Consider the following 26,323-nt stretch of genomic DNA (forward strand, 5'->3'; position numbering starts at 1 on the left):
TTCTACTCCCCATGCCTTCCACACAGGCCTAGGCTGAGTGAGTAATCTCTTTTCCCAAGTTTTAGCAAAAAGAGTAGACAAGTAACAAAGGTCTCCTGCCTGCCTAAGCAAAAAAATAAATGGATCCAATAAGATGCACTCAGATGGAATGGGAATAACCAGTGGACTTCCAGTACAGCCAAAACACATCCTTTCTGAAGTGCAGGCAGTTTGCATCACCTTTTAGAGCAAACAGTGTCAAGTTTTCAACAGTACCTTTTGTTCTACAATTAAAAAATACAATTAAAAGTATTCATATTTTCTCTACAGCATTCTTTTGCTTATTGCAAAGAATCTAAACCCATCCACACAAAATGAAAATTGTTGATCCTATTGTATTTAAGTGAGGATTTTTAAGATAACTGAATTACTACACTACTGAAATTCTAGTTCTCTTTCCAACAGGTATTGAGCTAACATGATTCTTTTATAAGCCAGAGTTCAGCAGCATGGGAACCCATTTTTCAAACACAGATCAAACCCTGAAGATATGGTTTCTTCACTGCCTACTTTTGCCTTAAACAGAGTAAAAGGCATTAGTCCAGCCACATTTAATATTTCACTGTATTACTTCTGATAATTCCAACAGTGAGTTGAATTTGGCATGCAGTGCCTCCAAGAGAATATTTATATTTTATTTTGTCTAAAATTGCAATTAAAACCACATTTACTGGAGGTGTAGCAACAGTTATTTAAGAGACTGAGAGCTACAGCTCTGGGAATAAGTACAAATGAAACATTTTCTCAACTGAATAAGCAAATACTGTCATTACTCACAGATGTCATAGTCCATTTACAATGACCTGATACTCATGAATGGGAAAGCTGAAGAGTGTGGAATCTGTAATGAGCACTGGACAAACAAGTTCATTGTTATCTCCAGCCCTAATGAGAAAAGGCCACCTACTCCTGTCAGCAACACTATTAAACCATTTGCAGCAACAGAGAAACTCTTCAAATCTCAGAACTGTCACTGCCTGATGTGCTTCATCGTTTTCTCCTTTTCTGACACAGAGTTCTTGAAAGGTAACAGCAAAGTAAAGTGGAGGGCAAGCTCCTGAGCAGTGCTGAGCAGCTGCACTGTTGGGGACATTAGATAACCCCTGCAGAAGTTGAATGTCATGCAGTCCAAAGAACACATGCAGATGTTAACAGCTCCTCAGCACTGATCCTTCAGAGAAAAATACTCTGTGGGTGCAACCCCCCCCCCCCAGTGCCACTCAGATCAGTGGGAATGCTGCTCTGGGATTCAACCTTAGCAACTCCTCAGCTGCTGGCAGGGAGACCACAGAAGAAAGGACAGATCATAGCAATGAAAAACATTCAGAGCTGTACCTGGCTGTCAGACATTTGGTAGAGATCTTTGTAGGCCATGTAGACTTGAAAAGAGTTAACACCTGTTCCAAGACAAAATGCAAAGGCGTTGCCATGTTAAGTGGATTCCTAAATCATATTCAAATAAAATCAAACAGGAAAAACAGATCACATCTTCAGCTTTACCAATGAATGTGAGAAATAAAGCAAGACTCCACAGCTGTATTATGGGTGCTATGACTAGAAGCCTAAATCCCCTCTTTTAAAAGGGAATTTGCTGGACTCTGTGGATTGCTGTGTTCAGCCCTGGAGCAACACAGACACTGCTGCAGATGAGGTTGCTTGGAGCCAAATCACAGACAAGTGACTGTGGCTTAAACAAGCATAAAGTTCACAAAATGTTAAAAAAAAAAACTTGCAAGGTACAAGGTTCTATACATCTCTTTTTAGGTTTCCTTAACAAATCAGGAAAACATTTTAGTTTGACCTGGAACCATGCTTTTAAATAGATAGACTTCCAGTTATGCTTCCCCAAAATGCTGAAAAGCTGCAGAAATTGTGTGCCTGAACTGGCAAGCTGACTTGCTTTTTCTTGATCCTGCTGTCCAAAGCACCCAGCTGAGCTGATGAATTAAAGCCTGAAATTAGCTACAAGGGCAACTTGCCATACCTCTCCCTCCACCTTCCAAAACTGGAAGGATTTATGCTGGCAGTGATACAGAACCATAAAAGATGACAGCTCCAAATTTTAGAAATCGGTAAGAAATACTGGTGTTGAGTGTTGGTGGCCAAGTATCAACTGTATTCCACTACATGTTTCAAAAGTTTCCTCAGAGGGATTATACAGCTTCATGTTCCAATAGGGAATGGGAATTCCAGACATCTTCTGGTTATGTTTTCTGTACATTTGAGTTTATGTTAGTTTATAAACTTGCCTTACTCTTTACTGACAATATCCCCAGTTTGGCACAGGGACTGATCTCACACTTCTCCATCCTAAAAGAAAAGTCAATTCTAAGCTAAGCCATGTAAGCTGCATTTCAAAATAGCTGCTGGGAAAACTGAGCTTCCTGTGGCAGGAGGAAAAAGGAGAGTTGTGCGTGTGATATATGTTGGCTGTGTTGAATGAATAATGCTCCCTGATTACAAATTCTTTATGCATCTAGGCATGCAGATGTATCCTCAAGCAGAAGGTTTGGTTCGTGCCCATGCAGAGAATTTGTTTATTCACAATTACAAGGCTAAAATACTCTGGGATACATGGAGGATAAAACCTTGAAATGATCCCTGGTATTATGTCTTTTTGCTAAGGCCAGGCAGCTCAGGAGGAAATATGACAGGGGAACTGGTCCCTCCTCACTGCCTTCCAAGCTCAGCAAATCCAGCCTAAACCATGGAGCCACCTCAGCCAGTGATCCTACCTTATTTTATATTTTTCAGGATCCCAAAAGAACACACATAGACTTAAGCAGCTGTAGTCCCTCAGACTGTTCATATTACATGTTTTCAGCGCACTCAGTATATCCCTGTCTTAAAATCTTTGACTGCTTTACTTGGTGCCAACAATTACAGACACATACCTGCAGTCCCATCTACCCTGCCAGCATCTCACCATCTTCTCCCCCTTTAAATGAAAAACTCCCCCCTTTAAATCTCCCCTCCTTTAATTTAAAACCATTTCCTCTTGTCCTATCAAGGCATTATAGTTGGAAGACAAGCATTACCCAAGCATCACAAAATCTCTTCCCTTCTCTTTTAGGCCCCTTTCTGACTTTGGCAACTTGGCTATGAGTTTTGCTCCCACTCAAGTTAATGCTAGCTCTGAAGTCCATGGGAGTAAAAGGCATCTCAGAAGAGACTCTGCTAGAGGACATGATCCTGCTTCCTTACTGACAGTTTCCATAGTGCAGAAGGTGAGATTATAAATGTAAGCACAAAACCACATCAGGCACACACAAAATGGAAGGGCACTTCACAGTTAGCCTTTACAGCTAACAGAAAGATGGTTCAAGCCATCCTACTTTGTAAAGGAACTACCTTGACAAGATACCAAGATAAAATAACGCCAGAATACAGATATTCAACTCTAGATTCTTTGACTAATTACTTAGGTCTGGTGCCTCAATCACCTCACAGGGAATATGTGGCTTTTCAAAAGACCTGGTCCACTGCATATTTAACTTCATGTTTAACATCTGTTACATACTATAACCTTTTTCAAGTCATGGGTGGGTTTTCATTCTCGCTCCAGGATACTCAACAGAATCCCCTCCAAATTTCAAACAAATTTTTAATGAAGTACAATAGTTAAAGGAATCATAAAGGCCTCTGTCAACACAGTTCAGGCTGTTGTGCCTTTATATACACTGGAGAATCACAATCACAAATTAGTTGCTATAAAGCTAAAAGCCCGAGTCTCTGCAATTGACATTTGGTTCTACAAAATCTCCAGGCCCATCCAAATCCTATGTCTCCTTAAATTAGTTTTGTATTGATTTAAAACTGATTAATTATTCAATTACACCTCATGACAAGGCACAGCAGCAGCAGCTCTCTGAGCTCCCGTTACTCATACGAAGATTTTAGTAGGCACACACAGCACTGAAACGTGATTAACTGAGCCCTGCTCCTTGCCTAACTCTCCCACCAAACAATCAGCTGAGATTAAATTCAATCCAGATTCTCAGATGATGAAAACAAGTGTCACTCCATTCATATCAAGTCTATTTGCACCAGTTGGCTCAAATGTTTCCAATCATCAGCAGATATTACCCATTAATTCAAAAGTCCTTGCCACAGTGAAGTATTTCCTATTCTGCTTGTGCTTTCATACTCATCCATACCTTGTGTCTCCCCGCACACAAGAGTAATTCTCACTGACTGAGACACTGCAGCATCCAGAAGAACAAAAGTGACCTCTTAGTGCTGCTATTGCAACCAAAGATGCCACCCAGAGCCAGAAATGGATGAACAGCTTCCTGCCTTCCCTGAAGAGTGAAAACCCACATTTCTATAACTGGAGAAAACTGTTAACCCAACTGAGCACTGGGCTCTTAATGTAAGCCCCAGGCACGTCTGGAAGTGTTGAGCCACGTGTAATCCAGGAGCTCTGGAAAATAGCATCTAACCTTTGAAACAAAGCACAGCACTCTTGACTGACATTCAGCTAACGCACTTCAGTGTGTCCATGTTAACACTGATAACAGTGAAATAGCACCATCAGTATTGACAGATAGCATCACCTTGTAAAAAAAAAAAAAAAAATCCAAATGAAGACCGGCAACAGTTTCTCTAAATTATATACCATCTTACTAATTGAAATGTGTTTTTTTTTTCCCTAAAACCTAGTTATACAGCAAATGTACTGCTAACATGCTGCAATACAAGATAAATTCCCCCACAAGAGCACCTCCACAGTAACTCAGTGAACAACTGCTCACTGAAAATATGGGATTTTCCTTCATGTTTCTACTTTGATAGTACACTGTGACCTAAAGAGAATTTTTCAAATGTAAGTCATCACTAGCACTACACCTTTTAAAGAATGATGCATTAACGAACTACTTAAGACTTTCCAACAAAGGGTCATTCTGATTTTCACAGTATTTAATACTGTTTCAGAAAATACTCCCCCTAATTAATATCAGAAGAGTGTATCAAATGAAAAATACTTGAAAAAATATGTTTCTGGACAGAAAACCGAGGCTGTCAGACAGGAACCAGATCACAATTTGTTTTCTGAAGGCATGTAGGTATGCGATGCTACCAAGATGCCCTGCTATATATGACTCTCCTGCGCTGAAGCAGCAGGTGTGGAAGAGGATTTATTAGACATTTTATCTGTCCTATTCCTGAATGGTAGCTGGAGGTCAGGTAGGGTAACCTACAGCATGTCACATGACAGCAGACCTGTTAATTGAACTGAATCAAGCCCGAGTTCTTAAACAGACTCCTAAATAGTTGACCTAGTTTTTCTGAGCCCTGATACAAACCATCTTCTAGTAACTTTAGGGAAAGCCACAGGAGACCAAGAACTTGTAAAAATCAGGACACTTTTTCGTTATTAGGTACCTAACTTTAGGCTCTCTTTTCTCTGATAACTTGAACCTATTTTAAAAATATAGGCATTTTCTATAAGATAATTTGCTTGTCAGAAATTATTAAGAAACTGCTGAGAAATTTGCAATAGCCTGTGATGAGAGCTTCTCAGACACATGATGAGCTGGCCCTTCATATTTGGGCTTAATTTGAGGCAGTCAAATGGGCTCTAATGTACAAGCTTCGAAGTCCACTTACAAAGCAGTAAAAAAATACAAAATTTCAGAGTAATGTACAACCTTGGGAAGCATACCCAGCACCTGTGCAGTCCTTTTCTGGATCATGCATTCTTTAAACTACTACCAAATCTTACCTCCATATGACATTTAATAAATACAAAAATGGTGCTTATTTTCACTCACTAACCTTTGTCTTGCACCAGTACTTCCAGCTCCTCTCGAATCCCATCATACCAGCTAGTGATGTCCACGTGGAGAGAGTAATCGCAACAAGATTTGGTGTCAGCTGCCTCGTGCCACTTCTCAAAGGATGTCAGTAAACTTGATCCAGGTTCTGGAAGCACATGGTCAACTGAAAAACAGAACCAGTGTCTCTTACTCAGACTGCACACTATTTGGATTTCCTCAGACCCTGCAACTAGCCTTTTGGTATCTCAGCCAAAACAGCAGCCTTCAGGGCAGTTTCTGTGTAGACAGTAACTTCAAGATGTTAGCCAGATCCTGCTGTCTCAGGCACAACAGACTTTGTGGACAGTGTATGCTAAAGGTGAGTCTGGCAAGCTGCTTGGTACAGCAACAACAGATGCGCAGCAAGAGACCTGAATATCTCATGGTTTAGGACATATTTAACTTTCCACTAACTGTTTTCTAAGAGAAGACCTAACTTCTAGACTTACTTCTATTTATTATCTCATGCGTCCATTTCTATGTATTTCACAGCATTGCTATTAACCAGTGCCTCTTGTCTCTGAACTGGCTCACTCTGCCTTACTGATGTACCAATGAAGATGCTGACTGCTTTCTCAACAGACAGAATTGGGAATATGGCCAAACGTTTGAACAGAGAGGCTGCAGAGCACAAACACTTGGCCATACTACATGGCAGATTGCGTGTGGTGGAATTACACATCTTGGCTGTCTTAAGGTTTTCAGCATGTGATAATGCCACTAAGTCATACAACATAACTTTATGTATGTACATACGTAACTGTATGTACAGTTATCATTTTGCTGACCTACGTCACATGACATTATGGAAACAAAGTAAGGTGGGCTTACTGATGGCATACGCAAACAAAATATTTTACAGGAAGCTTCAACTGAAAAACATACATTGAAAAAATTTCTAACAAACGTAATGAACAGCAGCGTACTTTCTGCTTATTGCCAGACATCCTTTCAGCTGATGTTTGCTTCTGAACATAGGTAATAGGCAACACTGCTCAGCAAATGTAGCCACATCCCAATTCAGAGAGAATGCCATTGGACAGCTCTACACAGCTGGTAGGAGAGAGATGAAGATAAGTCTTGTTCTGCCCTATAGTACACAGAGTAACAATTAGAAACACTTCTCCCATCCACCAAGGATTCCCGGACATCTCCAGTGAGAACCTCCTCCATTCTTCATGCCAAATCCAAGTTCATAAATAAGTATCTTGTTATTTGTCTCTGAAATGTCACTAAGTAGGACCAACAGATCTCTGCCAGATGGTCTGTGTCATATAATTATAGCAGTAACTACTCTTGGGATTCTTAAAAAGCAGTGTAAGTATATTACTCCTTATGCTTGTTATGTATTTCAGAGGGAAATCCAAGAAATAATTCCTGTGCTCTTGTTTTTTTCTGAGGGTAGGTCCACTTTCAGGCAAACCCTGGGATCTCCAAAACAGCATCCAGAAATTTGAGTATTAATTGGAGAAGATCTCAGAATCTCAGTATGGAGCCTCCTGTAGCTGTCTCCACCTACAATACCTGGACTTTGACTTGGGATGGGAAGAGGCAGTTCTGCCAATACTCACTGATCATGGTGGTGCCCCCTGCTACTGCTGCTTTTGTGCCTTGATAGAAGTCATCAACAGTAGTCATTCCTTGGTAAGGCTTTTGTAGGTAAGTGTTGACATCTATTCCCCCAGGGATAACCATGCGCCCATTAGCCTCTATGGTCTTGACTCCTCCAGGAACAATCAGATTCTCTCCTATTTGCCTAGGCAGCAAGGAAAGGCAATATTACTTTACTTAAACAGTGAAGCAGGGGACAGAAATTATCTGAGGTGCATAGGGAAGAGAAAACTAGGGACCATACAAAAGGCAGAATGAGCTGAGACCTAAAAGTAGGGAGAAACTCAACCACCTGCTCTGGCTGTTCTGCACAGCACTGGCAGAACAAAGCATCCACGAGTCTGTTAGCTGGGCACATGCTCTCATTGCTTTGCATTGCTCTTGTGGCCAATAAAAGAGTCATTATGTGCCAACATTAAAAACTGTTTTTTTTTAATATGATTGAAGATGAGACTTAAGCATCCTATCTCTAAACAATTACAAATATCTAGAGTTAACATTCTCTTAGGAGTTCCAGTATTTTAAACTAATTTCTATCAGAAGACAGAAAAACATGTCAAATATGACACTAAGCTAGAATGGCAAATATACGACAGAGACAAAACGTACAGCAGAAAGGAGCTATAATTACTTTGTAATCAAGCAGTGTGAATTTATCCTTAGAAGGAAATATAAATATGCTAAGATACAGAAATACGTACTTGAGACTCAAACAAATCTAGCCTACCACATCACATATTCTTCATCCCCCTCCTCCAGTTAAAGCTTAGTGGAACTTTCCACACAACTGAGTAGAAACGATTTTAAATGCTGTTGCTACCTTTCCCCTCAGAGATCTTCAAAACAGGATTGTTTTCACTACTAAAAATATTAATCTGTCCCCCATGCTGTTATCAAGTGAACTCCAGATACCTACAATCAAAACACTTTGAGTGTTCACAGACATAACTGAGTAAATTAACCTTTAGATTTTAAAGCCACATTACATTTTTACAGTCTGTTTTGCACTGTCAAACAGGAAAAGTGTGGGAGCTGTGTCTCTGCGCTGTCACCCCTTCATCTATCTGGGCTCAGAGACAATCATAATGCAGTTTAAGTTCATTTAGTTGATCTCATATTTCTGATACACAGTCAGTCCCTGCCTTAATTTCCTTTTGTCTGGGATAAAATAACATTTACCCACAGCTAAACAAACACCCCAGACATCTGAGCTGCTGCATCTGTTTCTCCCATATTAAAATGCAACTCCCACTTATGGAGCAAAACACAGTGCCCGATTAACAGCCAATCACAACAAGTTAGAACAGAAAATGAATAAAGCCGTTAATTAAAATCAGTGAAAAAAACAAGGATAATTATTCAAATTGGAATTTGGCCAAACCACCAGAGTTAATAAATAGCCCCAAGAGGTCAAGAATTTGCTTCATACCCTATGCAAAAATGCCACCTCCAGCAGCTTGGCTCCCCCAGCACTGCGGGGTTTTGCTGGAGGGGAGTACAGCCATTTCGTGAGCAAACACCCCTGAGCAGCCCGAGCTGCAGCCTCACCTCACTGCTGAACAAATCCAAAAGTGCTTGTCTCGTGAGACTTGATAATAACACAGCTTCAAGACACGCAGCTCCATATCTGATGTCTAATACTCATTAACACATATAGCAATGGGAGCATGTCATAACCTGTTTACAGTGGTGGGGAATGCTAATGGTGCCATGACAAACATGGAACTGATATGCAAAAGCAACCCAGCACATCAAACAGCACAAACACGGTTCAAGAAGATTCTCTGCTGCTAAAATTTGAATTGCAAAGGCATACCATACGGCACTCCAGCCCACAAGCAGATTGAGAGCATAGAGAAAGTTAGGAAGCCCCATGGATAATAATGTGCTGCACTGATTTTTGTTAGTTGAATCCATTCCCAACATTTTAACTGAACAATCCTCAAGCTTGTACAGCATGGCTTGGAAATAAAAAAAAATAAATTACTACCATCTATTTATTTTAAATATGTTTAAAGTGGAATTGCACTCCAAGGGCTACCACACCACATAATATTGCGAAAGAAAACCTATGAAAAAATTGTGAAAGCAATTCACTTTCATGTTCTTCCACAGTCAGTATCTACCAGTTCCCTATTCAAGAAAACACACATCCAAATGAAGTAAAAGAGTGCTAAGTGTGTACTGAAGTTTTCTGATGACTCATTGCTCACTACTGAGCAACAGCTTATTTGGCAGTCACTGGAGTCATCCATGCTGAAGTGATACAGGACCAAATGGTCTTTGTGGATGACACTATGCTACTACCTGCTGGGATCCTGTCCCATCTCTTGCCTGGCATAAAGATTAAGGCTGAGAGAAGGCATTCAAGCTTATTTTTACTCTGACTGGTTCAAAGACAAAGAGAAAACATGACAAGATTCCTGAATTTCTCACTTGTTAATACTAAATGTATGTTAATAAGAATGGGGTTCAGTTACCTGTGGGAGAAAAAAATACAATGGCACAGGTAGCTATCCTAGGCACAATATAAATGATTGAGCTGCTTTTCTGATGCACCAGCAACTCAGCAAACTAGAAAAATTAGACTCATGGAAAGCTGATGCACTTTACAGTTCTCAATTGAGCAAGCTAGCACATTCTGTCATATGCAGGCTGATTAGAGGAACAACAGTGGAAGCACATCCGGCTTTGACTCTTTGTAAGCTTAACTTGAGAAAGCTGGAAAACTCCTCCAGAACTCAATTAAGTTATATCAGCCACTAACGAGACCAGATCTCTTTCAGACATCTCAGGCTCCCTCTACCTTGGCTTCTTGCTGGCCCAGCTCCAGTCCCCAGTGACCCATCCTGCACACCTGTTGGTTCCCTACACCAGGAGTGAACCTACACCTTCCTTTGGCAGGGCTGGAGCAGAGGACAGCAAGCAGCAGACAGCGTGACCTACTGCTTGGCACCAACAGCAGGGTTTGTTTCTTCACGTGGATAACAAAGACAGGAAAGATGTAGGCAAAATATATTATTTATGTACTGATAGCAATTTAAATTACTAAATATCTTAATTACTATTTAGATACCGAAGAGCAGCCTCTCAGCTCCCATTTCATCATGCACAGCTTGAATTTCAGCTGCAAAAAAAGCCCAGGCTCCCTTGTACATAGTGAGCCAGTTTGAGCCCAGATAGGTAGGAAAAAGTCTTTACCATCTTCCAAACGATAGATAATCTTCAAATGTATTCAATGTATTCATTATATGTGCATTCCTCTCCACAGAACAATCTGCAGATACGTAGGTCTTAGTGGACTCCATTTCATTATTCTGCAAGAGAAACTCAACCTCTATTTTCTAATCAGTTTCCACTGCAGAATAGGAAAATGATCCCTGATCTTTATATCCTGGCAAAGCCATCACACTACTGCCTATTCTAGGAGAGCGTTTTAGTGTCCATTCCATTTTGTGGAAAGAATTCTGTATTATCAGCTGGATCTACAGCTGAAGAGTTAGGGTACCAATTAAAACATGGCTGACTGAGGTTCAAGATTCAACTCCAAAGGATCTTGAGCAACACCTAACAACTATGTTAAATACTTAGACACATTGAGCAGTTTCAGCTGGAGAAAATAAAGGTCAATCCCAGAAAACAGAGCACTTTCTGAACTGTAGAATTTACCATCAGAACACAGACAGGACACAAGCCCAACTCACACCAGGCTGCACTTGCAAATTAACTACTGAGTTTTTAAGAGCACAGAAAAATCTCAAGTCATCTCAGCTGAGAACACAGTCACAATTCAGGTTGTTCAATAGCAAGATCCTCTCCTTTGGCAAAGATGAAGGCATTTTAAAATTTAAGATATTAAAAATAAGTTTAGATTTTTTTCAGTTGCAATAACCTAAGTCATGAATAATGTACATAGGCACAGATATATAAAGAAGCAGACTTTTAATTTGATGATATCTTCTTAAGAAAAGGAACTCTGAAAACAAGTAGGCAATTAATTATTTACCATATAACCATAATTATGTTTCTGTGCATTAAATTGTGGCCTCTGGAGACCAAACTTGTTAGGTCATGAAAGAAAATGTTTAGCAGTTGAGAAAAATATTTGATCCTTATGTACATTATAGTGCTTACACACACACATAATTCATCAAAACTACAAACTCTCATCTCCATGGTCTAAGAATGACCAGTAGAGTTACATGACATCTCTGTTATTCCTTACTGGACTTTCAGTAATATGTATTTCTTATTCACCTAAGGAATACTTTCCCAGTTTCTGTGTTATATAGTCAATAAATCAGTAGGATTTTCTAACTGCATGAAAACTGAAGACCAGATACCTTTTCTAAGCAAGAAAAGGGATATATGAGCAATGTATAACACCATTGTACAAACAGAACACACAATAGCATCACAGAATCATAGAATTGCTCAGGTTGGAAAAGATCTTAAAGATCATCAGATCCAACTCCCCCCCCCCCCCCCCCCCCCCCCCCAAACTTGTGTAACAGGTCATGGACATATTTCTGTGTTACACGATCCTGTACAGCATGGCTGCATTTGATGTCATGATGCATGACAGATGGGGTGAGGGTGAAGCTGCAATAAGCCTCCTGCTATACACAGACTCAAAAAATATTCATCGTATATACATACTTCTTGCTTTGAGAGATTCTATCTACCTGCCTGCCTTGGTTTGGCTATTTTGGACAAAGATAGAAATGAACTGTTCAAGGAACAAAGGAGCAAACATTTTCCCTTTACAGCCAAAGAATTTTCTACCAAAAGATTAAATGGTAGAATTTCATTATTTAGCACTCGTCTACAATGACTCCACATCAGGAGGTAACCAAGATGTTAGCTGCAAGGAATGAGGTCAGTGCCATCAAGAAATCACATTAGTCTATACTAACAGGCATGCAAAAAAAGTTCAATATTTAAAAAACCAACTTTATAAGTCCATCTTCCAGGTATAGGTCCGCATAGAAGGAGTGGTCATCATTGATAATTCTTCCACCTTTAATGAGTAGTCGGTCACTCTGGGAGGGAAGAAAAGGAAGAAATGTGGTTTTGTTCAAATAAATAAACATAACAACATACTGATTATATCAAATAGGCTTATCGTAATATGCAAAGTCATCAACATCATAGCACTCACCCTACATACAGATCTATGCCACAGATTTGGGTGAGTACATTAGACAGTGGAAAACTGTTTCACTGAGTGCTCATTACTGGTTTTCGGGACATCAGGCATCACAGTGGTCCCATCCTTAAAGTAGAAAACATGGAAATACTTGAAATCCTGCTACATCCTCTTTTTACCACCACCTCACCAGATATATAGGCCAAAAAGGAAAGAGAACCCTGCAGACTAAACTGCCCAACACTGTAATGTCCAAGATTAGCTCACCTGGGACTCTCAGCACCCCTGGAAGAGTAATAGCTTGGAACGGGGAGGGACAAGATCAGAAGAGTCTGCTGAGTTCCATAATACAAAAATTCCTGCCTGCAGGAAGCTGCTTTAAGCAAAGTCAGCTCAGAAGGGCCAACTTTGCTGTTCCACCAAGGCTACCAAGATGCATCCACACCTCATACTTGTACTGTGCTTCCAGTTGGCTGTTTCTGCACAGAGACTGAGGGCATGAAGACAGAATTGCCGTCTGGTACCTGACTCCTGCATGTGCACACAAAGTATGCTTATAAGTCAGGCAACTGGGGGCAGTCCATGTTGGGGCTCCTCACAGTGTTTATCATTCCTTGAGGGAGGAAGGAATGCAGTTATCAAAGTTAAATTTACCTGAAGTATCATATATTACATCAAGAACAGCAGAGAGAACTACTGTCTCTTTGTATATTCCAAAGTGCCACAAAGCCAGAATATTCAAGTGAAGGATTGCTCGTGTATCAGATCTGCTGTGACACCATCTACAACAATAATCTGCTTTCCTCTATTCATATGGCTACACTCCGTTCAGTACATTTTAGAGAAAGCAAATTTTACCACAGTATATTCAGAAGAAGCAGAGTTTTAATTCCCTTTCTGAAGGAGTCATGCTGGAAACAGCAGCACCCTACCCCGGAGACAGGAGAAGCCTGCAACTTCAGTGCATAACGCTTTTGAAAGACTTTTGCGAAGTGACTGTGAATGCTGAAAAACTCTGAAGCAGTGAGAACCTTCTCACCCCATTCATATATTTAAACAAGCCATTTATTATAAATTATTTCCTTGGCTCACCAAACAATAACTCAGAATCTATATTTTGTGCATGCTTTATACTCCTCACTCCTGACTCAGTTCTTGGTTTAATTACAGGATGACTCACACACATAAACCATGCACGTCTCGAGTTCCCAGATTAGAAAACAAGTGAACAATTCGATACGCTTTCTCATCTATAAAACCAAGACAACAACTGAGAGCTCCTAAAAATTTACAGATGAAAAATGCTCAGCCAGAACTAGGGGTGTTACAAGAACCTTTCTTCAGTGTAACTTCTCTAATATAGGCCTAATGTTGAACACTGAGCTTGTATTCAAATTTTTTGCAGGTCTGAAACCTACATAGCCCTCTATCTGAATCTAGAGAAGCAAGAAGGGAGAACTACCCATCATTTATAAAGACATTTTAAATACAGTGCATGACCACAGGGGATGCACACAGAGAGTCTGAGGCTCTTCTCAGGTGGGGGGGGAGTCAAGGCCCAGAACTGCACTGCAGTACATCCCTGGGACCTGCCTTGGGTGTTGGTATCCTTGCCTTGAAGGATGGAGATAAATGCAAGCCCTCACTCTAGAACTTGCCAGACTGGGCTCCATGTTCTCTTCCCAGTCTCTCTGCTGTCACTCATAATTACAGTGCTTGCAAATCAGCAGCCTGAAAAGCCATAAATTATTTTGCCATGTGCTGGCAGTTGTATCTCCTCACCATGATGATTTATACACTGTCCACTGACCCACAAAGAATTGCCTTCCTACACATTAACACCATCTTACCACAAAGAGGCAAGAGCTCATTGACATGGACAGGGAATGCTACTGGAACACTGCATGTGCCACTGCTAACGAGTCAAAAATCCACATGCTCATAGAGATGTTCTATACTTTTTCCTTTCAAAACAGAAAAAGATGCATTATACATAGAAATAAATGGAACAGGTCAGGAAAATAAGATAGACTCAAGTAAAACAAAGTACAACTCTAGTAGAACTGTAAACACAAGGATTTTATACATTTTATGTCTAAATGTATGAGGCAAAAGGAAGCATTAGAAGAATTTGAAATAAAAAGGATACAAACCCAGTCTCAAGAAAGCACTCAATTATGTGAGTCATCCATTAAATGAAGACTCATTTATAGTTTATAAAGGATTATTGAATGTTTAGATCTAAATCACTCCTTCTTCAGTATTTCAGAGGGTCTAAGAAATTGCCGAAGAAAGAGAACCACACTTCACAGAGCCTCTCAATGTTAAAATTCCTGACATCATTCTGTCCAAAAGAAAAAACAAACCCTCCAAAACTGTTGCAAAAGGAAGCAGATCTTGTACCTGAGCTGTATGGCGGCTAATGTCCCCAGCCAGGAACAGGAAGCCATGGGAGATGAGGCTGCCAAAAACCCACAGATTGTGATGCTTCCCATTGCTCCCCAGGTCTCCCAAGCTACTGGGAAAGTGGGCTACCATGCAGATGTCTGTGGAGCCTTGCCCAGCTCTCATCATGACCAACAGATGCGGAAACATTCCCGACATACATTTTGATCCGAGTGAATCAGCACGTTCTGATGAAAAGGGATTTGTTGGAACCTCTCCCAACTACTCAAGTTGTAAGTGCGTCCGCAGGATGAGCTAGAGATTGCTATGAGCCAGAAGGACAAGCAAATGATAGTGATGGGTTGATGGCTGGACTAGATGATGTTAGTGGTCTTTCCAACCTTAATGATTATATGAAGGGCACTTTGATAAGAGGGTGCTGACAGGTACCAGCATCTCAAGTCAGATCCTGCAATTTTTTCTTTGCGCAGTGCCAAACACCCAGAAAAACTTGTGACCAAAGTCATCTTCTCCCTGACAGCGCTGCAGACCAGAGGACAGCTGCACTATGGGGAAAAGCGGGGGGTGTGGGTGGGAAGAGTGCCCTGAACACGGCCTCCACCACCCAACGCTGGGCCACGTTTCCCGCTCCCAGCCGTAAATCCCCTCAGGCAGGGCGTTTTCTTTGCCCAACTCCCAGATGTGCCCCCAGCCACGGGCTGACCTCCGGGTGCTCTCACAATGCAAACAGCAGCGTGCTCATTGCTCAGCCCAGCGACCACAGTACAGGCCTTTATGGGCCTGACAGCGGGAACGCTGCGCAGTGAGAGGGGGAATTACAATGAACATTGAAATGGAGCGATTCACTGGGTGCCAGGCTTCAAGACAAAAAACCCTGCTCTCATTGACATGGGAGGGGAGGGAAGCACTGCTGTGAGCGCGTACAATTGCTCAGCATTTACGGAGGCATCGAGCAGAAGTGTTTCTCCTCCACCTATTTGCTGTTTGCTTCTGGGTTTGTGGCTGGGTGAGACAGCAGCAGGGCCTTGTGCATCCTCACAGCTCCATTTTGCAAACGCTCCAGCTCCTTGCAGCTCGGCTCCTATCGCTCACAGCACTCCACCTTCAAACCCCATGCACTGCTTTCCTGCTGACATTCCACTGATCGCAGGCCGGCTTCTCCTGCTTCATCTGGCAGCAAAGCCACTGAGCTTAGTCTGTGACATGACAGCAGTTTTCATGGCAGCAGAAGGAGATGCCACAGCCTCGGCATCGCTTGCTGCGGGAGGAGGAGCCCAGACAGCAGGCTTTTGCTCTGTTACAGCTATTGTCTGCATTACAGCATGAGCAACACGAAACATCTGTAGGCTGGTGACAGTTTGTACAAATCGCCTGGTTTGATGTTTGGGTTTTTTAAAATCAGCTTGGCTCAGCTCTTTCTGAAGCATGTTCTTCTTTTCAAGTGCTCCCCATGATAAAGGGCCAGCAGAGCCGAGCGGGGTTGTGAACCAACATGCAGTGACCCGCACAACGTGCCTGAAGGTACCGGGGGGCCTGAATTCTGCATCACTACCCTGCACAACTGCAAGGGAAGTCAAATCCCTCAGGTTAGTGGATCATTTACCTCCGTCTTCAGATCAAAATGACCCAAATGTTAGATCTAAACATTAGAGGAAGAACAACTGCAAAGAAATTTAAAATTATCCCCTTTTTCATTTAACTACTGCGCTCAGAGCTACACGTATTTAAAATCATTACATACAACAAAATTCTAATACATTTTTTACGTCCTCGGTCATCTATAACATTTGAAAATCACAGCAACAGAAGGAATAAAACTGGCATGAACTGATATAAAAATAAATACTATTTGAAACTGGTGCAGCATGCCATAGCACAATGCAGCACAAGCTGTAGAAAACACACCTCTCTGCAGTACCAATATCCATTGTGCTGCGCTTGCAGGCACCTCTCAGAGAAAACCACACCTACAGTACAAGATGGAGGTTGGGGAAAGAAAAAGCAAGAAAGAATCTGATATTATCTATTCTAACTACACAAAAAGAGTCAAAAAGAGTTCAGGAGTAGCATTTTAATCAAATACCAGCACCTGTCCAGACTGCAATCCTTATTTATTCTATTCTAGTTTTTCTTTCATGAATGGAATGTCTATCTATTACACATCCAACTCTAAATCAAGCAAATAATGTCCTTTTAATCATTTACAGTTTGCTTTACAATTTAACTACAATGAAATTCACGTGATGTACCCAGAAAATAGGTCTGAGTACTGTTTCGTGCTTGGATTTGGAGCTTTACAATTGCTGCACTGCAGCCATTGCCAACTGCAGAGGTTTTGCAACACTTTTAGCCCCAGTATTTCCAGGCCTGAAGGAGAAAACACTCTGTAGTGATTTCATCCTTTGCATAACCCTAAGGACTTACTAGAATATACCATTGTCCTCAGATCTCCACAGCAACAATGGGTGTATTCTCTAAAATCCAGAATAGTGAAGGGCCCTGAAGATGACAAAGGATTTTATGCTAAACAGCAGTTAAAGAACAGTTCAAATTCCGAATTCACCTGTATTTCCAGTTCTCTGTCTGTAAGTATGTGGCTTAAAAGACATCAGGTTAAACATAACAGACATAAGAAGGCATTAGGCTGTTATCTCATACAGCCATGGCATTCATCTTTACTTTTCAGCATTTGAAAGGTAGAATCCATTATTACTAAGTCTTTAAAAGGACCACTGTTAAAAAAAAGACACAGCATCCCTATTTTAAAGTTCAAAAGCCACAGAATGGTATTTGTGTTCTCCTTGGCTATGAATATTTGTAAGGGAGCAGTGCCTCAAAAGCAAAACTCTCACTGGCAGACCATGGAGGGAGAGCTCTTCCGCGCTTCTGTGCATTTCTTATTTCCCACAGTAAATGAGAGATTTATATTATATTTCTTTTCTAGATATGTTTGGTTGCCTGCTTGTGTTCAGAGCCAGTCAAACTGGGAACCAATTGCAATACAATACTGTTCAGTTACTTTGAGTTTAGCAAAGTACTTACAAATAAGGAACATTTTTTAACTTAATGCCAAAGGAAGAAAGACATCCTTCCCACGAGGAATGCTTGCTTAAAATCCTTTCATAAGGATCAAAGAGCTATAAATGGGATTTCATGAGTGCTCTCTGCTTATAGAAGATGTGCTTTTAATCAGCACTATCCCACCCTTTCTTTTGAATTTTATGCCTAGGTTACACTCCATAGGCAGTAATTTTTAGCTAGTGTGATCCCTGAATTGACTTGGGGAATCACTTGTAAGTTATCATATCCTTAAGGTATCACGTCTGCTACATTACTAAAGGAGAATCCTGCTTTTAAGGCACTTTTCTTAACAAATGTACTCCAGCATACGGCAATTCATTTAGAAAGGATTATGGTGATTGTAGCAAAGTTGTATCTTGGTCTGTAGCCAACATATTCATTCATCTTTATTCATTTAAAAGATCTGATGTTCCTTTGTTTCCCCTTTGGAGACCTTGCTTTTTATTCATCTAGCAATTCTCATCCTTAATCACGCAGTCTAAAAGGGCTACTCCTACAGCTACAAACTCCACAGGGATTTCTTCACTGTAAATGTCATCTTTGCTTTGCTTTTGGAGCAGAAGCACAACAAACATCCCATTGATGGCAATCTTCACTGGCATCAGCAGGAGTTTCACCTAAATATGGGCTGCAGGGTTAAACTTATCGCACCGTGTGTCGTAAAACCCAGCTCTCAGGTTACACGCTGGTTATGTCTCAAAATCCCAGCAAGCCAGTCACGGGCAAGGCTGAACTTGGGAATAAATAACAACAATTCAGCACAGTTTCCTGCCGTGTGCCACTGAACTGAAGAGCAGCTTTACCTGTGTTTTAGTCAGAAACCTCCACCTGGTTACCAGGGCACATCAGCCTTGGCACCAGTTAGAGGCACTACAAGTGGCTGACAGCTGGCTGAGACCATAAGTAACCCCTTCTCTGGCAGAGGAAGTGGATGCAAGAGAGAACAGGAGAATATCTTGACCAGCTCAGTGCAGTGGGTGCACATGCATATTGTTTGGATGCAGATGCGCAAGTCACAGCAGGTCACAATGCCTGCTGCTCCACCAACGGCCCTTCCACAGCTTCTTCTGAGTCATGTGCAAGGTGGACTAGGATCATCATCTTCGCTTTGTGCCCTCACTACTATGCTCAGGAGATCATAGAGCGTAGATTTTACTGCAAACAGTGGGGACATTTATAACTCAGCAGGAACATAAGCAAGAACTGGACATGTACTACAAGTTGAAAATTCATCTGATTATAAGCACAGTAAAAGACAAGGAAAAGTAATTCCAAAGTAACTCTGTCCCAAGGTACAAGGCTGCCATCTCTACATGCATAAAGATTAGAAAACTACAAATTATTTTGCTGCTGAACTCCTTTGTGCTGATTGTATGGCAAATGAGGCTTCTCCCTTCTACTGCACCAATAAACTTCTTATGGAAGAAGCAGAGAACAGGACCCTCGTGTGTCAGGGAAGTGGCTCACCGCCAGCGGTGGCTCTCAGCAACTGTGACAGCGGCTCAGACTTCCTCAACAACCACTTCCCACATTACTCGTCTTCCCAGACAGCAACTGCTCTTCTTCCAACACCGAATGGCTGCCAGCAGAACACAGCTCAGATCCCCAGGGCAGCTCCAACACCAACAGCCCTGAAGGGCACAGAGGACGCTGGCTGACAAACTAGCAGTGGCACTTCTAGGAACCACCATCCCAACCCACGTTTCCTATTCCTCTGCCAAAGGTTTTAACCTCCACAAAAGGAGATGGAAAGATAGGTCACCAAAAGATCTACTGTGAATGTAATTGAAGGCAGCAGATGGAAGTGACTGAAACAAGGATTTACTCTCCTGGAGAAAAAAAGGAAAGAAAAGGACCTATCACAGAATCATAGAAATGGTGGTTTCTGATTGGTTTTTACCAATCAGCAAAAGCATCTCTGGAGCTGCCAAATTCAAGCCCAGAACAACAGGCAATGAGAATTCACAAATGTTCACAGCAGACAAGCAAACTGAGAGCAGCCAAGCCTATTAAAAAGACGCTGATAGAAAAAAAATACATATATAATATTGCAGAGTAAGAGGGGATCCAGAAATCCTATATCCATGATTTAAAGCAGTACAAAAAAAAGTGCTGTCCAAATCAGTGTAAATCTTGCACCAATGACAGAATAACAATGTGGGAAATGTTCCCAATGCCCAGCACTCAGCAGCTTTTCAAACCCTTCTGGCAAGTCACACACCCGTCTGTAGCTCCACACTGTTAAACAGAAGTGGGAGGGAAAAAAAGGGAAGACGTGGAACAGACCCACATCCAGACCAGGGCTTAAGACTCAAAGTATTCCGCTGTCTTCAACTGAATCCTACTTCCTTCTCATCTCTCTCAATGTCAATCAATCCAGAAGACTACAACTAAAATTACTCTCTGTGCCCACTCCTCTGAATTTCTCCACCTTCTCTTCACTTTTCTGCATCTGCTGCTGCTTCTCATCTCATACCAGTTCTTCTCTTTCCTTCCTAAGCGCGGTGAGATCCTTCCCTTGCAAAACCTCACTTTTGAGCTGTCCCCCCCACATCCTACAGTCCATCAGCTCAGGGCCAGCAGCTCCTTCCCCCATGGAAGTACCAACTCTTGGACCCCTTTCCAGGAATGCTACCTCATCCCCAGAGGTTTCAGACACCCTTTGCTTCTCCCACGTGCTCCCATACATTGGCTATGTTGACTGCTCTTCTCTCTTTGCTCCGTGGAGTTGTCTTCACACCTCCTCCTCACTGCGCTCACGCTGATTCTGTTTTAATGGTTGCAGATGCTACTGGAACATACATCTTACAAGCCATATGCGTTTTTACTTAGAACGTTGAGTTCATCTGGGCTGAGAACTTGCCTAAAACACTACCAAAACACACAAGCCAAAATGATATGCAATGGCTATTTCAGTGTCACCATCCCCATTGATTCCACGCAGCATCCTGCACAGGAGGAGAACAATGGTGACGTTACAGCGAGAGGCGGGGGGATGCACCCTGGAAAATCTGCTCTGTGTGAGAGCACAACCCAAGCACAAAAGATTGCCACCTCATGCAGAAAAACACCTCAGCAATGGCTGTGCCGGATGACTGTGCTGCGCATAAGGAGAAAAGCACTCCCGCAGATGCATCCGTGGTCACCCCTGCATTACAGATCCTTGTCCCCTCCCCATCCAACACTCCTGAGCCAGGGCGGTGAGACCCTCAAGAACTCAGCACACTGCTGAGAGCATCACCAAAGCACTCACACTCACTAGTTCAGCACATGTCTATTCTACATCACCCCAGCATCTGCATGAGGCCTCAAAGACTGAGCCCTTCACAGCAGCTACAGTTTCTCCAGTCCAACAACTGAACAGCATCGTGCACTGGAGCACCGTGTGAGATGTAGACTCCTGAACAGAGCTGAAATCATCCCCTGCTTCCTCCTCCATGAAGATCCCAGTGCTGCAGACCTGACCCTCAGCAAACTCCCAGAGTGGTCTTGCCAAATCCTGACTGCAGGGTGGGCACGGGGCTGGCCTGGTGTGGGATGCTATGGGACAGCTCCCATCCCCACACAAGTTTGCCACAGGAATTAAGCACAGTAACAAATGACTTTTTTTGTATGACGTCATTGTTGCTGTTGTTGTTACATAACCTTTACAGTGCTGTCACATTTCCTCAGAGCCCAGAAGGTTTGAATCTGCAGTGCATTTCCTCAGCGCAGGGTGAGCAATGTGGAATGGGGATATGCACAGTTAGAGCTGGTGGATGCTTCCGGGGCAGGAGGTGCATGTAAGGTGTAACTCTGAGAGTGCTGATTTGCTTATGCTGGAGGGGAGAGGGCCTCGGAATGCAAAAGATGGAAATAAAAAAGGCAGTTGAAGCCCAATGCCTGCCAATTTCCCTGATGTTAATTTACGCCTTTGATTTGGTCATAAAACTCAACACTGGCATTAATGAATATTCATTTGTAGAAGCTTCCACACATCCCATTTCAAAGGGAAAGGGCTTTGGGCTTTCATTTTTCCCCAGCACTCCCCTCACATAGAAAGAAATTTGAGGAAGTGAAGGAATCCAATGAACTGTTGATCCCAAGGCAAGCACTTGTAATTCCTCTGGGGTCTTCTACTCTGAACTGGAAAGCAGCCACAGGTGGGCACCTGCTGCACACCAGGGCTGAGCCCCACACAGAGCACCCAGCACCCACCCAGCAGGCATGGGAGGCTCCCAATGCAGGGAAAGCAGCAGGTGGGCAGCCAGCATGGGTCACATCACGTTCTCAAGACTGAAGCACGAGAAGCTGTCCCCCAATGAGCCCACACAGCAGCCGTGCTCACGTCCTGACTGCTGTCCATTGGTAAGAGAGAACTGTAGCCATGTACCCACTGGTTATCACTCAGCCCTGCTTTCAGAAAAGGGCTGTTCCCTTCACATCCAAACATCTGAGCAAACGGTTTGTGTTTTTCTTTCTGTTACAAGACTTCAGGTGCTTGCAGCCATGTAACACTGGCTCAAGTGATGCCTTCAAAATACATTTTGCCTTCTCCCCAAACGAACAGCCCCCCTGGAAGCGATTCCCCCCCCCCCCCCCCCCCCCCCCCGGCCCTGAACAGCAGCATTGGCTCTGAAGCCACCACACCCACCCAGCAGCCTGATCCCCAGCTCCACAAGCTCTCACCCAGCACCCCAACCCCTTCTCCATCACCCCCACCCCAACTCCCGGGAGCAAAGCAGGGCCCAGCCCGGGGATAGACCCCACAGCATCTCTGCATGGCCCCACTCGGGAGAGAGATCGCCCACAGAAGCCCCCTCCCCGCCAGCTCTGCCTCGCCTTTATAGGTCTATAGGGAACAATATACTGAATAAAGGACTCAGATCCTTTCTTTCTGCGTGGAAAGAGCCCTCCATTGTGGTCCCTCTGGATGCACATAGGAGGAGGATGGTGACGATTAACCCTTTGACTCCTGATCCCGACACGCCTGATGCATTCCCAGAGCGGAGGTGTGGGCGCTGGCATCATGGCGCTCTCATTTTCCACGCTACCCCCCCCCCCCCACACCCCCCCGCCCCTCCGCACCCCCGGCCCAGCCCGGCCCCCGCCCCTGCCCGCTGCCGGGGGCACGTCGTGCTGCAGCGTCCCCTCCCTCTTTTGTTCTGCCGAGCCCGGCGGCCCCCGGCCCCGAACCACCGCCGTCGGGCCCGGGTTGTGGGGCGAGGTACGGGGAAAAATAAAAAATAACAGAGCGAAATCGCCCGCCATCAAATCAGACGGATGCGGTGTAAGAACGAAATGAAATCAAATGAATGAAACGAAAACGAACCCAGCGCAGAGCTGCGGAAGGAGGGGGTGGCCCCGCTGCCGGCACCCCCCGAGCTCCGCTCCCCACCGCCCCCCGCGGACTCTGCGCGGCCGCTGAGCGCCGTTCCCCGCCCGCTATAACAAAGGCGCGGGGACACCGCCAGGCTGCGCTTACCGTGATGTGGGGGATGCTCTTCTTGCCCTGGTACGACATGTCGGCTCCCGCCCGGAACGCGTCCCGAAGAGCGAAAGAAAAATAACGGTGGGGATAACGGGAATAAGGGCAATTCGGATGCTGGGGAGGGGCGGGGGGAAGACCCTGCGGAGCTGTGTAATGGAGGCAAAGTTTCCTCGCCCGGAGGAAGGGGAGCGCCAGGCGGAGCCGGCACCTTTTTTTCCAGCTGCAATAAAACAGGGACGCGGCTCCCGGGGGGGGGGGGGGGGTCGGCGGGCGCTGCCTCTCCGGCGGCAGCAGCGCCCTCCCGGCTGCAGGTCGGAGCGGGATTCGCTCGGCTCAACCCAGGAAGCGGTTCCTTCCCTCCTGTCCCCCACCCCTACCCCCCCCGCCCCCGTCGGCCCCCCTTTCCCTGCCCATCAACCCAGCCACTCCCTCCCACACCGGCGCTGGCAAACGCCGCCCACGGCCCCGGCCCCGCCGCCGCCCTATCGCGAGCTGCGGGCACAGCGGGGCTCCCGTGCGTGGGGACTGCGGGGTGGGGAGCGGGGAGGGTGAAAGGCACCGCGGAGCTGCCCCCACGTTAATCCTCGCCGCACAGACGGGGGGAGAACGCTGTGCACACAGCGCTGCGACACGCACACGGGCACGTGGCATCTCCCAGTCAGGTCGCTTCCCCTACGCATCCCCCCCCAGATCATCCCTGCTCAGCGCGCCAGCGACCATATGGGGTCCGCCGTGCCCCCAGCTTATCCTCGCCCCCACAGCCTTAGAGCTTTGGGGACCCGCAGAGCAACACGCGGTGTGCCCCGAGGCGGAGAGGCATCGCGGGTGTCCCGAGCGATGGGGGATGCTCAGGGTGCGCCCTCCCCGCTGCTCCGACACGGGGGTGAAGGTGGGGTGGGAAACACCGCAGTGCAGCTCTGCACAGACCCCAAGGTCGCCGCAATGAGCGGGGTGGGCGCGGGGCCGCGTCCCCTCCGGGCTGCCGAGCACCGGGGAGATCTGAGCCCCATTCATGCGAGCGAGGAGCAGAGCTCCCAGCCCGGCCGCAGGCGGGTGGCCGTGAGCAGTGCCAAGCGGCGGTGCGGGGACACGGCTGAAGGCCGCGGTTCTTCCTAAAGGGAAATCAATGACAGCCCCGGAGCCGTCCTGGCTCTGCCTCCGGCTCAGTTGCCACGATCGGGGGAGATGGAAGCGCAACTCCCCCGCCCCGGCCTCACTTTTTCCTTAAGTCTACAAAACGAACCCAGGTTGTGGGCCCTCTCCATCCTGCCCACAGCTGGGGAGCCCCAGGCAGAGGTTGCCGCCCCCCTCGCCCCCTCGCCCGGGGCACAATGAGGGCATCGGGGGCTCCGGGGGAAGCGATCCCACGCGTGGCGGGGCCGGACCGCTCCGTCCTGGGCGGGGAGGGGGTGCGGGGGGCAGAGGCGACCCTACAGCCCCGCCCCCGCCCGGCCGGCGTTCTACCGGCACGAAGGAAAAAACTCATCGCCATCACTTACAAAGGAAAAAACGATTTCTGCCGCGTCCCCCCGCAGAACACTCCCAGGAAGCTCATAAGTGAGACAGTTCCCGGGCCGGGCGGGCCGTTCCCACTGCATCCCCGTGCCAGGACGGGAGGGCAGCGCCTCCCCCCACCTCCCAAATACATTCCATATCCCGTCCCCCGAGGCAGCCCCAACCCCCGTGTCCCCGCTCACCTGCCCATTGTCGGGGCCCTGCAGCAGCTCCTTCCCCAGCGGGAAGCGGATCTCCACGCCCGGAGTCTTGTCCTCCCGTTCCCCCGGGGAGCTGATGACGGAGCCCGACACCTCGCTGATGTCGCTGGCGGTCTCGCTGTAGTTGTCCCCCCCGTCCAGCATATCGTGCCGGCTGCCGCTCCGCGGGGTGCGCGATCCCTTCTTCCCCACGCTGTAGGCGTCGAAGTCGATGGTTTTGTTCTCGTAGGCCCCCTCCACCGAGGCGAACATCCCCCCGTATTTCTGCCGCGGTGTCTGCGCCGTGGTCCCCGGCCGGGCCAGATACACGGGCAGGTCGTCTTCTTTATTCCAGTTCCTCTTTCTCTCGGCCATTCTCGCCGCGCGGGTCTCTCCCTCGCTCGCTCTCTGCCTCCCACTTCTCTGCACCTTCTGCTACCGGGATAGGCTGCCGGTGACCATAAAAATGAATGGACGGCTGCGGCGGCGCGGGGTTGGCTGCCGGGATGCTGCCCTTAGGGAGATGCAGGCGGCGGGCTCCCCCACGCCATCCGCCCCCAGCAGAAAAAGGATAAAAAAGAAGATTATGAAAAAGAGAGAGGACGAAATAAATCCAAGCGGGATTTAAAAATAGCCGTGTTAGTAAAGAGCACGTGAAAATAAAGTACAAAGAGAGCAGAGGAGAGGGTGGCAGAGGCAGGTGATTGGAAAGCCCCTGACGAATCGGAAGCGCAGCAGCAATTCCCAGAGCAAGGACCGCAGTGCACACGCTCCCCCGGTATAAAGAATGAGCCGGGGGGCGGGAGGGGAGGGGAGGAGGGAGCGCGCCGCATGCACACCCAGCCACGGCCGGGACCGGGCGGGCTCCAGTCACCTGCTGCTACGTGGCTTCGGCGGGGGGGAAGGGGGGGAGAAAAAAAAAGAAGAGAAAAAAAAAAAGCCCTCACTCCCCCCAGTCCCCCCAGCGAGCCGGGGGGAGTTTCTCCCACTTCGCACACTCGCACTCCCCCCGCCTCCCTCCCTCCTCCCGGGGCGGGGCAGGGGGTGCCGCTGC

At 45.6% G+C, this 26,323-nt stretch overlaps 1 protein-coding gene across 3 annotated transcripts in view; it reads right to left on the minus strand.

The window, feature by feature from the left end:
• The window catches only part of CRMP1 (collapsin response mediator protein 1), a 44,681-nt gene extending 18,654 nt beyond the window's left edge, over positions 1-26,027 (minus strand). Inside the window, exons 1-5 of one of the 3 annotated variants that reach the window (XM_015285727.4) lie at positions 25,273-26,027; positions 12,423-12,511; positions 7,430-7,614; positions 5,818-5,982; positions 1,375-1,436 (exon numbers count right to left, since the gene is read on the minus strand). In XM_015285727.4, the coding sequence (XP_015141213.1) occupies positions 1,375-1,436; positions 5,818-5,982; positions 7,430-7,614; positions 12,423-12,511; positions 25,273-25,644 (873 nt within the window). In that variant the 5' untranslated portion in view covers positions 25,645-26,027. Of the gene's footprint in view, positions 1-1,374; positions 1,437-5,817; positions 5,983-7,429; positions 7,615-12,422; positions 12,512-23,569; positions 23,944-25,074; positions 25,188-25,272 lie in introns of those variants that run through there. The other 2 variants (XM_040698679.2, NM_204495.2) reach the window with 2 other exon arrangements.
• Between the last annotated feature and the right edge of the window lie 296 nt (positions 26,028-26,323).

This window comes from Gallus gallus, chromosome 4, assembly GCF_016699485.2.
Source record: "Gallus gallus isolate bGalGal1 chromosome 4, bGalGal1.mat.broiler.GRCg7b, whole genome shotgun sequence".
Classification (NCBI taxonomy): Eukaryota; Metazoa; Chordata; class Aves; order Galliformes; family Phasianidae; genus Gallus; species Gallus gallus.